This window comes from Drosophila ananassae, chromosome 2R (genome assembly GCF_017639315.1).
Source record: "Drosophila ananassae strain 14024-0371.13 chromosome 2R, ASM1763931v2, whole genome shotgun sequence".
Taxonomy (NCBI): Eukaryota; Metazoa; Arthropoda; class Insecta; order Diptera; family Drosophilidae; genus Drosophila; species Drosophila ananassae.
The window spans coordinates 17973632-17986243 of record NC_057928.1 but is presented as its reverse complement, the minus strand read 5'-3'; the positions used below and the strand labels follow the sequence as shown (position 1 = coordinate 17986243).

The window sequence follows — 12612 nt, the reverse complement described above, 5'->3', positions numbered from 1 at the left end:
CCTTTAAACTGTATACGGTTTAAACTTTTTTGTGGTTTCTGCGAAAGGATGGGCCACCAGAAACCGCAAATTGTTGTATCTAAGTCTCAGAAAACACCCAATAAAGGTATAAATCAGACTTTTCCCTGAGCCTTGTTTGTTTTTCCGGATTCTTTTCATCTTGAGGGCCCCTCTAGTTTTCCCGCCAAAGTGGAAAGAAATGCGGCAGCCTCTGGCAAGTTTGTTCGTCGCTGCAATTTTCTTTCGGCTTTGTAATAAATAAAGTTTTAATTACCCATCGACAGATTATAATTTCAGATAATTTACGCATTTCAACAATTTCAATTAATGGCCAAGGATGTTGGTCAATAAGGATATCTGATTAAAATGCCACTCAGCGGGATGTGTCTAGACTCCTGGCTGGCTTCATAATTTTCTGGTAAAAGTTGAGTAATTTAAGTCGGGGCTACGTGACTGAGATTCATAGCTAATCGAAGGCAAACACAATCCGAAGATATTTCGCATTCTTTAGATAATCAATTTATGGCATCTCACGCTCCACGCCCCACGCTCTACAGTGTGAAAATCGAAAATCCTCGTTTCGGTTTTCAATTTCCATATGGCTTTGCAGAGTGGAAAATTTCTTATTCATAGCTGAATTAAATTCCCCTTTTTTGGAAGGAACTCCTTTCCTTGTTTTCCTTGTTGGCCCCGCTCCTCCCTTCTAATTTCCTTTTATCGAATTTACGATTTGTTGGTCGTGTCAACGCTGCGTATACACAATGTGCCATGATGGTGGGTGGCATGGTGGGTGGCATGGTGGGTGGTTTTGGGCCAAAATCAAATGGCTTGGAATTTGTTTTTCCCTTCTCAGCCCCTGTCGTCGTTGGGTCTTCACCCAGCCATTGCCGTTTCTGCATCAATCTTTGATTTGCAAATTATTTTTGCATTCCACTCAAACGATTTGTGTTTTTATAGTTCCTCGGGTTTCGGTCGCCATCGGTCTTGGGTCCCTGCTCTGCTGATAAATTGTGTCACATAAAGAGCAACAAGGCCTAGGGTTCGATTTTAAAGAACATGAAAACGAAATGTGTGCTTCTGGACGACAATAAAATGAAAGTTATGTTTGAGATGGGGAATATCTATAAGAAGGTTTTAAATCTTAAAGAGATTCTTTGGTTCCTGAACTTTGAACCTTCAAACTTTACTAATTTGAAAAGAAAAGAGAATTGTTAATGGCAATAAGAGTGATTTATGATAACCTTAATATGAACTTTGCGCTTAATTGCTATAATCAATAAAATAAACACAAAAAGACTCCTCTGAACTATAACTCTTGCTCAGATAAGAGCTCGTCTGCCGCTTATAATTTATGGGCATTCAAATGGGAGAAATCTTTGGACGCCGCAGGATCCGTTCGCCTGCATTGCCAAATGTCATGTGGCGCCACATAACCTTTTTTGGCCCCGCCAGCCTCGATTTCCGCCCACGCATCCAAGTCCTTCTGACATTTACAAAGTGCAGCTGGGTAAACTCCAAAACATGAGACAAAAAAACAAAAAAAAAAACACAAATTGCAGGCAAACTGCAGACGATGACGTTGGCCACAGTTGTGTGGATGCACTGAAAAAAATATATTAGAGTGGTTTGCTGCTCAAACATGTTTCTTAAAAAAATATTCAAGAATTTTTACATAATAGGATTGTTATTAAAAGCTTTCCTTATATATAAGGTATAGTTTAAGGACCCATTTTTTCTTGAATTTCTTAATTTTTTGTCTCAGCAGAAAGGCAATAATCAAGCTTTTTGTAAAGTTGCGAAACAATTTGTTGTTGCTTCGAGCTCGGGATAAAACCCACTTGTATGGTAAGCCAACGACTAAAACAACAATACCAAAGGCCTGGAAATGGTCACGTTCTTTGCGTGAAAATTCCTATTTACGTGCTTACGTTTATTTTGTCCAATAAACACTTTATTCACCTAAAGTAGTTGAAAAGTTGAGGGCTAAGACACCCAGGTATCTATTACAACTACAAAAATTGTGAGAAAGCAAGGAAAATCTGTATGAATTTAATAAGTGAAGTTGGAATTTTTCTAATTTGAAGAATCTTTTAAAAAAAAAAACGAAAATTATACAAAAATCTATCGATAATTTAACTGAGAGATGGAATTTTTTAGTCTAATTTTCGATAGGTTTTAGTTATGGTAATTTTGAACTTAATTCCCGATAGGTTTTAGATTTGGGATCACTAAATCAAATTATTGTTAGATTTTTCAAACTTAGAGAATTGTTACGATCTCAGAACAGAATCGAAGGGCTTTAACTGCAAGTAATTCAACGAAAATGCCTGGCAAGGATGTCTCAAAAAATAAGGAGGAAATACACCCACAAAAGTTGGCTGTTACAACTGCTTTCAAGTTAGAAATATACTATAAACATACTGTATGGGTGGTCGTGTGAGTGGCGATTGTTGCGCTTTTCTTGTCGGATGGAAAAACATGGCAAATGCCTTATGTTGCTGCCTCTCGTGCACTTCCTCCTCCGCCGGCAGAAGTAAAATTGACTTTAAGTTTCCCTTTCGGCTGGGAGGGAGAATTTCTGCCAAGAATAGCCGCCACTTAAAAGCCACCAACTTGGCCGATACGAGAGCCTCTTGGGTATGCAAATGGGGAAATGGAATCCATTTTGGTGGCCAACTAAATCTTTTTTTTAACTTCCGTGACATAAATCCCAAGAACCACAAAAGAGGGTGACGAAATAGGTTTTCAATTATATACTTTTTAGAAATTTTAAGATTGAATTTTAGGTTTAAATACTAAATTCCATAAAAGATATATAAAACATAAATAACTTAAATATTAACCCTAACTAACCACTAAATTCTTGACCGCAATTGCACTTCGTAGACTATCCCGAACATGACTCCTCTGTCATCTGTCACCCGTCAGCCCGGCAATTTGCTGACAGGCGTCAGCCACCGGCCAAGTTAACATCCAACGCTGGCCGGAATCAGCTAAGCTGATTTACTTAAGAAGCCCAGCTTTCCACTCGATGAAAGTTGGTTACCGAAACTGAAACACTAAGAATAGCAGGGGCGGTGTCAATGACTCGGTCCTGGCTCTGAATCCTGACGCATCCTGGCTAATGAGAGTGGACAGGGTATGCCTTCGTACCGAAGTACTTAAGTCAGCTTGCGTTTGGCGAACAAAGTTCAACTGGCCAGGCTAGGACAGGCGCGTGTTTCCGCTTAAAAGTTTTCCGTTTGTTGTCTGTTTTTCCAGTTGCTGTCGTCAGCAATCGAGAGGCGCCCAAAACCCTCGACAGATTGTTCTTACTGCCGTTTGTGGTGTTGGCTAATTGCGATTTAATGACGATGACAATTTGATAAGAGGATTTGCAGCATTGTTCATCCGCCCTGTTGTCTGTTGCGATTCGACCAAATAGATCTACCAATTGAATCAGCCATTTCGAAGTTGCACAAAGAAAAAAACAAAGCCACAAGAATTGCAGCATTATAAAACTTTAGTGACAAGTACATATTGTTACACTTAAGATAAAATAAATAACAAATCGTTTAAGAGTTAAGTGATAGTTTCAATATCAGATACAAGATACTGTGATCTTATATCGATAAAAACGGAGAAAAACGTATCGATGTTAGTCCATCGCGAAGAAGAATAGTCTCTTTTATTCAAAGATTCTTTTAAAAAATGTCAAATGTAAGTTATTTTTTTTTTATTGAAATAAAATATATTGTTTTTTCAAGTGCATCCAATTCAAGACACGAAGACAATGCAATCACATGAGAATTTTACGGGCCGGCGAATAGAAAGAAAAGTCCGATAAAAAGCCAATGTCATCAGAAAAATCGGCTAAAAGCAGGAGTCTGGGTCTTGGGCCAACTCAACAGCGTCTTGCCACAGACAATGGATGTAAAATAGCTGGAAAAATTGAACATGAATTGAAATAAAAGTGATAGTAATTGAAATCGAAAACCCATTGAAATTCGGTTCACAAAATTATTGTCTTTTTGGCAGAGATACTTTAATACGGATTTTAAAAAAATGGGATAAGGGAATAAGGATAAACATATTTTTATTACACTCTCCAGTCCTTGATCTGTAAACCAAAGCCAAATATTAAATTGCAAAGTCGTCCGGAATGTGAGATATTCAAGGAATAAAAATTAAACATTTTCAGTTGGAACGCAAAACCCCATCAAGCGGTGATATTTTTCACGTCAATGGAGTTCGTTTTTTCTTTATTTACCCAATTTTTGGTTTTTATTGCGGTTCGTCCTACATTTCCCACAGGTTCAAATGTTTGCTTTGATGTGGGTTGCAGTCGCATATATTTATAATTATTATTGGCATTTCCAAGGGCCCCGAACGCACAATTTCGACCCGGACCAGACCCTTTTTTATTTATTTTTTTTGTGGCTTCATGATAACGGTCAAAAGCTTCTGCGAGTGTCAAATGAGTTTTGATAAAAGCACCGAACAAAAAGCCAAAAATTTGTCCAGACCAAGAAACTTTTTCACCCGTCATTTTCGCGCTTTCAATTACTGCGACAAATGTATGAGATTGCACTTTTAAAAATATTAATAGAAATTTAAAAGAAAAGGTTTTGACATATAGGAGCTTTTAGTCAAAAGAACTCAGGCCAACAAAAAAAGTGAAAGAACTAAAAACTAATCAAAGCTTTTATATATTATTTGAGTCATAAAAAAAGAAAGAATTTCCAACGACTTCAGACTCAAATAAAATATTTAAAATAAAACTAGGGAAGGAGTTTTAAAAGTGGGTATAAGCACCTTTAGCCAAATTTTGAACTATAATCCAATGCGTCTGGAATACAAAATAAAGCAGAAACAAAAGAATCAAAAATCAAAAGAATCAAAATTAAGTTAAGAATTTACCGTTCATGAAAATAAGTTTATGGACGTTAACGATTTTATTGAGAATGAAAGTCCATCGCAAGTAAAATAATCAAAAAAAATAAAATAGGTAATTAAAATAAGAAAAAAAGAAAAGTTTTACTGAATTCAAACTAAGTCTATGACTACGACGAAGATGTGGAAAGAAACCCACTGAAATAATGAAATATAAATAAAATTATCAAAATAAAATAAGAAAAGAAGCTTAAAGAGGCACTTTTAACAGCATCTTTAACGTATTTAATCTACAATCCATCTCGATAAAATAATTAAAATAAAAATAAGAAAATAAGCTTTTAAAGGCACTTTTAGCCAAATTTTGAACGTATTTAGTTTATAATCCATCTTAAGTTAAATAAAATATTCAATTAAAAAAAGTAAAAGAATAAAAAAGAGAAATGCCTTTAATAGGCACTTTTAGCCAAATTATAAACGTAGAAATAAGTCCGAAAATAGTGGAACTTGAAAATTAGAAGGGTATTTAACTCAATTCAAAATACGAGTGCGACAGCGGCGAACATATGAGAAGAAACCCACTGAAATATTGAAATATAAATAAAATAATAAAAATGAAATAAGAAAAGAAGCTACGCCACTCCGAACCGGGTTGCGGTTGGCTCTTCTGCCCGTATCCAGAATCCAGAAGTCTTCAGCAGCAGCAGGAGGAGCTGGCGAACATGGACATATCCTGTGTGGCCAACAGGACTCGCAGCCGCTCTAAACAGCTTACATGGAAAAAGACATAATGAAATATAAATAAAATAATCAAAATAAAAGAAGAAAAGAAGCTTTAAGAGGCACTTCTCGCCAAATTTTGAACGTATTTAAAAAATTTAATGAGTAATCAACTGAATACAAAAAGGCTATGATTACGACGAAGATGTGGAAAGAAACCCACTGAAATATTAAAATATAAATAAAATAAAATAAGAAAAGAAGTTCAAGCCAAATTTTAAACTCATGGCAGTTTCCAAAAGTCTATGCCCAATGAAAAGATCATAAAAAATTAAAAGAATCATAGGTATAAAAATGTATTTATTATAAATAAAATAAAAGTTAATCTACGATTATGATGCCATGAAGAACGAAGACCTTCCACCTCAAAAAATAATTGAAATTAAAATTTTAAGAGAAAAAGAGTTTTTGAACGAAGGAACACAAGGTTAGGAAATACTGGAACTTTAAAACTAATGCAAGTAATACAAAAAATTGATTAAATGAATCAAAAATATGATTTAGAGACCAAATTAAATATATCTAAGAATTCGATGTCATGGAGAACGACGATTTTCCAGTTCAAATAAAACAAAATATTTAAATATAAAATATGGAAAGCCTTAAGAATTATAAGATATTACTGCCAAGCAACAAAAAAGAGAATAAAATATAATAATATTATTCCAAATAAATCCACGATTACGATGCCATGGAGAACGAAAGATTCTCCAATTCAAATCGAATAAAATAAAAATTAAAATAAAAGTAATATTTTAGTAAAAGTAAATAAATGAACAATTAAAAATACGGAGCTAAACCGAATAGCTCTGCAGCCGAATCAGGAATACTGAAAATCCCTGCTCCATTTGGGATATAACCCGACCGAAGCAGAAAAAGCCTACTACTTCGATTACTCCATATTAGAGATGTAATAAACATATCGATATATTAAAGTCGATATTATTTATTTAAAAAGTTAGTAGAACTTTTGAAAAGTGCTTAAATCTTTCTTTAGCCTTGGAAAGTGCGCATTTTTCTCGCAATACGCGACTGCTCAAGTCATTGACTTTTCTCGTCTCCCAAGTGGCTTTGTTATGCGGCTCTAAAGTATATATACTTTAAAGACCAACTTGGACACTTGCCACAGTTTCGAATCAATTAATATGTGTGTCCTTGCAGCTGGTGAAGGAGCAGTCCAGTGATGATAAGCCAGCTTCCTCCCCCATGTGGCGAACGATACAAACTGGCTTCGACAAAAATTTAATGGCCGCCAACTGTCATAAACTGTAAATGCACAGTAAAAGCCATAAGCGTTGTGGCCGAAAGCGGATAACTCGAGAAAGATCCGGCCGTGTAGATGAGCAAAAAGCTAAAGCTGTCAGCCCAAGAATTTAAGTTCGACAGGCTCCTCGGAACTTGGAACTTGAAACGACTCTGGAGACCGCGTGCTGGGTTTAATCTCTGGCACTGGAAAAAATAAATTAGTGCTAATATAAACTTTAGATCTATTAAGTACAAAGTTGATAGCCTTTTTATATTGTATGTGAAAAACTGAATTCCACTTTTTTTATCCATTTTTTAACATTTAAATGACAAAAAAAAGATTTTTTTTTTCTCTCATGCAGACCGAAACCGAAAGAAACCAAAAGCAAAAAATCACTCGCTTGCTCCCAAGGATATATACTTTATCCGTATATACAAACGTCTATATAGAAACAGAGGCACACATGAATAACCCTTTGGCACGACATATCCTGGCCCATTCCATGGCTTAGTCTCTGGAGGGTGGCTTAGAGTGGGAGTGGCATGTCTGCGCCTGCAGCTTTCATTAGTTCAATGTCAATGTTGTGTTTCGAGTCCTGATCCTGGCTCCAGTGGAATCCGGGCAATGGCTACAAAACAAATACAAAGGCACGAGTGTGCGCCCATTTGTCTGGCGTTTGTCCCCAGTTTTTAATTTCAAGCGCATGTTACCATCCTGTCTCCTGATTAAATGAGTAACAGCGGCAGGTGTCCTGCAGTTCGACATCCCGCAGCTCAGTCCTACAAAGAAGGAATGCAAATTAAAAGTGGTATCTTGGTCTTGGTCTTGCCATCGGATGTTTGGGTTAACAGAAAATTGAACTGAGGTGAGAACGGCAATCGATAAGACAGGACGATGGCAAAGGAAATCTTGAAGTTTGAAGGAGCTTTAAGGAAGTCTGGATATCCAATTTCCTTTTTCTGGGAAAAAAATAACCACAAAACGTGCCTGTGGTTTCGTTGCACTGCAAAAAGAATGTGTATAGGTTTGAGAGGTTTAAGAAAGTGTTTTTTAAGAATGTGATTTTTTTGTTCTTTATTTACCTTTTAAATTGTAATCCTTTTGCATTATTTTCTATCTCCTAAAACGACTGGAGTATGTATAGTACATATACTGAGAGTTTTAATAAAATAATTAAATCTTAGCCACATTCTTTTGGTGTCTTTACCAAATTACAAGTACTTACCACAACACAGACGGAAATTAGGCCAAAAGTACGCTTATGGCCAACAGCCAATAATGTTGTTTTTTCTTCTAAAAGCCAAATTTGGTTGTTGCCTGTTTTTGGGCGCGGGGCGTGGCAACACGATTCTAGTCGTATGCAAACTTTATTAATTACGCGCCCCAATGACCAGTCTTTCACACAGAGATTCTGGCCAAAAACTTTGGCTCTTTACTATTTTCCCAGAAATTGTGTTGCCCCACTGCTCCCCCTCGATTGTGCAGTATTTTTAGCAGCAGCAGCAGCGGCGAAAATCAAACAAAAGTTTTTTAAATTAAAAATTCAACAGATTTCATTTGGAAAATCAACAAGAGCCAGCACGTGGCTATAACGAGCTGTGAAAAGAACAAAAACCAGTCAACAAAACCAAGAAAACCGTGTTTGTTTTGCAAAACAGGATTTATCAATAAAATGCAGAAAGGATATCAATGCGAAAAGGACATTGGTTTGTTGCATAATGGGTTTCATAAGTTTGGCTTTAGTATTTAAGCTGTATTAAGTTTATATAATAGCTTTCACTGGAAAAGTACAAGAAACAAAACCCTTTCTAATCAATTAGGAGAAGAAAATGTGACAAAATGTGTTTCCAAGGATGCTTAGAAGCGTTTACTATTGAATCCTTTATTGAAGCCATTTTCTAACCAAAAAAATTGTTTTGAAACTCCCCCCGATTACCCAGAACTCTGTTGACAGATCTATTTATTCGATTAGTTGGCAACTCTGGCCACTACTTGGCACTTTTATTAGTTTGTGACAAGAAAGAAAGAATCTGTAAACTTTTTAGTGAAAAAATGTCCTCTAAACGTTCATGCGATTTGCCAGAAATTTTAGACGATTCTCTGGCAAAGTCCGAGAGATCCAGGACTCCTCCGGCGCTGGCCGAGATCGGCTTGTGCAGTACCCGCCGGATGACGCAGATCCAGGCCCAACACCAGGTGAAGCAGACCAACCAGTTGGTCGGTAATGGCGGCGAAGATGAGCTTTTCGTGAAGCGACCCGTTTTCAACCGGGTCCGGGCCAAGAAGCCGACTAAATGTCACAAGACAGTTGCCACGGATTCCTTTCCGGCGTTTCCGACGGATGATGACTCGCAAATAGATGACTCACTACCCGGGGGCAAGAGGTTACTCATTCACTTTTATTTTTAATAAAAGCGCTATAGAGAAAGTCACTTTGTAGGTTGAGCCATTTCTTGGAGCAACTCTCCTCGCACCGCTGGATCTGGTGCGAGTTCGTGGAGTCGTTCCTGGACAAGCCCATAATGGCCATTGCCTACGACATGGAGCGCTTCATCCACGAGTGCTGTCCCATGATAGTGACCCGTTGCATGCCCCGTCGTGGCTGGCAGCTCCTCCGCCGGAACATGGGTAAGGCCAGGCGCTTCTCGCCCGCTTTCATAGAGCTGGAACGGCTGGAGCTGGAGCGCTCGCGCCGGATTGTCAGGGAGTTGCAACAGTGCCGGTTCAACAACGAGGAGGACGGGCCCTACATGGAACAGATTCCGAAGCGCATACCCTTGCCCCTGAGCATTGGCACGAAGGTGACGTCCTTTATGGAAGGATACTGCAAAATGGGCATTATCGACGGCAAGGTCATGAGCTATGATCTGCAGGACAACAGCTACATGGTGCGCTTCGAGATGCAGGGCAAGGAGATAGTGGTGCGCCTGCCCGATTACCGCCTCCACGCGGACAAGAACTTTGCTGGCCTGCCGCTACCCATTTTGCTGCACACCATCGAGGCAGGTCCTTCCGCGGCGGAGGAGGACGAACCGCCTGAGCCAATTGGCGATAATCGTTACAGCAGGACCCTGCTGGAAGCTTTGGTCAAGGTCAAGAAACTAATGGACATCAAGCAGAAGGCCATGTTGGAGATAGCCAAGATGAACGAGGACTATGTGGAGGGCAGCAACCAGTCGGTGTACACCTCGACCTCCACCCGTCGCGATCTCAAGATGACCCCGCAGCGGGAGAAGCTCCAGCGTCGCTATGCCGCCAATATGATTACTCTGCACCGCGTCAACACGGATGTCGTGGCTCCGCTGAAGATCCTCCACGAGCACCTGGCTGCCTTCCACAAGCAGCAGCAGAAGGAGCTGGCCTCCAAGCGCCGTCCTGCCGGCGATATCTACCTCAAGTGCCGCAACCAGGCCGAAATGGACATCAAGAGCGCGGAGATCGAGAAGAACCTGAAAATAGAATCGGAGTCGGCGAGGGATTTGGTCTTCAACCTACAGACCCTTTTGTACGTCAGCGGGGAGCTGGGTCGGGACAATCACACCGACATGGAGCTAATCCTCAAAGACCTGGTGGACCGTGTGGTAGAGCACCAGCCTCCCGGCGTCGGCAATCACTTCAAGGAGCTGTGGGAGGAGGTGGAACCACTGCGTCAGCGCATGATAGCCACTTTTAAGCTGCCCCCGAAGCCGGAACGCTTCCACATCACCCAGCAACAGCCGCAGCAGACCGAGGACGGTATCTTCACGTTTGTGGTGGAGGCACAGCCTCCAGATCCCATGCTGTACGGCCTACCCGGCATGTAAGAGCCTCTGTCTCTGCCGGAAAATAAACCTATGCCCCTTATTTATGGCTCAATTAGTCGGAGTGTCATGTGCATTTGGGAGTCTGTTGCCGGCGGTGTGTTTAACGAAGTTTCTGCCTCCAAACTTGCAACACGATGTATCGATGTGTTCCAGCCTTCTCGACGCAGGCACGCGTCCCAGCCATTTCTCTGGCGAGTCGGCTTAAAAAGCTCGAAGGGAAAACTTTCCCAGGGCACGTCGTAAAAACAGTTGATAGACTGCCAGCCAAATGACTAATGCTTGTGTGAATAGAATCCTTTAAGGAGCCCTAATGCATTTTCAAAATAAGTAAATTAAGTTAAGTTCTGCCACTAGATTCTTTAGGAGCTTCAGTATTTATATGAGTTTCTAAGGACGAAGTTTGTTTCCTGAAAATTAAATTTGTAGAAAATTGTAGCTTCTGTAGCTACCTTCGCAGGCTGTGGCACTGGACCTGTGGCAATGCCTTTGCATGCTGTTGCAGCCACATAAATCAGCATTTAAAGTGTTTTCTGTTTTCTAATTACCCGATGGATGCACCAGGCTCGTAAATTCTGCGGGTAAGTCAGTTCCATGGGGCACAGCTTTGGGGTGACCCATGGGGCCGCCATAAAGACATCATTAATATGCCTCGGGTCGTCTCCCAGGGAAAGAAAAATGATCGGCAAAAGAGCTCGTGGCGTGTGTCCTGCGGGAAAGGACACTGGCCATTTGGCTTAAGTGTGCCGTCATCGTGTGCCGCATTCTCTGATGCCACCAAGGAATATACTCCCACTCGTAAATATTTATAATGTGTGCAAGCTGCAGGGGCGTTGGAAGGATTTAATAATTTATAGACTATTCGGATAGTGGATGTTTCATAAAACCCTTAAGAAACTACTCTTTGTTGTTAGTTTATGTTATTTAATTTAAAAACTATTTTTTACCCTTCCAGACACAAAACTACTCCTCTGGATAAATCAGCACACTTGCAGTTTTCTTGAGGGATCGTCCTGCCCAGGATAAACAAACTTAACAAATGGCTGAGAGACCAGAGATGGCTGCTCAAGGGGGACAACTTTATCTCGACGTGGTCAAGAACTAGGCAATCCTGGCCCACTCAAAGGACCTCGGCCAAGTAGGAGGACGCGTGTGCTAAATGAAATTCAATACGCCGGCTTCCATAATGCATTCGAGATGACTAAAGTTTTTTGTTTCGCCGACACTTGATCATTAATTATATTTGCGCGTGGCGGGGCATCGTCGAGGAGTATAGCCTCCCGAGAGTCCATATAATATATATAAATAGAATCAATACATAACAGCTTAAGTGGCAACATAGAGACCAAACAACCTACCATGTTCCGCCCTCCCAGCCATGAAAGCAATCCTATAAAAGCGCCAACCTAATTGATTAACGACGCAGACGGATGAGGATATGGGCGCGGATGCGGATGTGGATGAGGAAGAGGAAGCAAGTGGCAAGTGGTATGGATTAATCCAAATAGCAGAGAAACTTTCTGCCACGACTAGCAGCACAATTTGCTTTATTAAATTGTCATCTATGGTTGGTTGGTTGGTTGGCTGGTTCCGAAAAAAAAGTGGGTCAGCGAGTGGCGGCTGATTAGAAAGCCTGACAAGAGGCGTGGCTGCCGCTTGGCAGGACCTCAAATAGTCCTTGTGACTTGTCTTGGCTGTATTGCCATGGCAGGCTAAGCATTTTTCGCAGTGGTTTTCCACCAACTCGAACACGACGGGGTGTACCTTAATTGAATTAAAATTAGGTACTATCTTTACTTTCTAAAAGTTGTTTGAAGAAAATTAATCTATCATTTCAAGTTATAATATAAAATTAAAGTTAAGCATGTTATTTATGTACTGTTAATTAAGTTAATCTTGGAATCCTTTCGAGTA

The 12612-nt window shown here is 39.9% G+C and overlaps 1 protein-coding gene across 1 annotated transcript; it reads left to right on the top strand.

Annotated features, from left to right (window-relative positions):
• Positions 1-8870: 8870 nt before the first annotated feature.
• LOC6493103 (protein lin-9 homolog) lies at positions 8871-10753 on the top strand. Its single transcript, XM_001957012.4, has 2 exons — positions 8871-9282; positions 9339-10753. Exons 1-2 carry the CDS (start codon positions 8951-8953, stop codon positions 10699-10701), a joined length of 1695 nt encoding a protein of 564 aa, XP_001957048.1. The 5' UTR covers positions 8871-8950; the 3' UTR covers positions 10702-10753.
• Positions 10754-12612: the final 1859 nt, after the last annotated feature.

Coding starts and splice junctions, on each gene's coding strand:
- LOC6493103 (XM_001957012.4), top strand. CDS start 8,951: ATGTCCTCTAAACGTTCATGCGATTTGCCAGAAATTTTAGACGATTCT. Junction 9,283..9,338: donor TCACTACCCGGGGGCAAGAG/GTTACTCATTCA, acceptor GTCACTTTGTAG/GTTGAGCCATTTCTTGGAGC.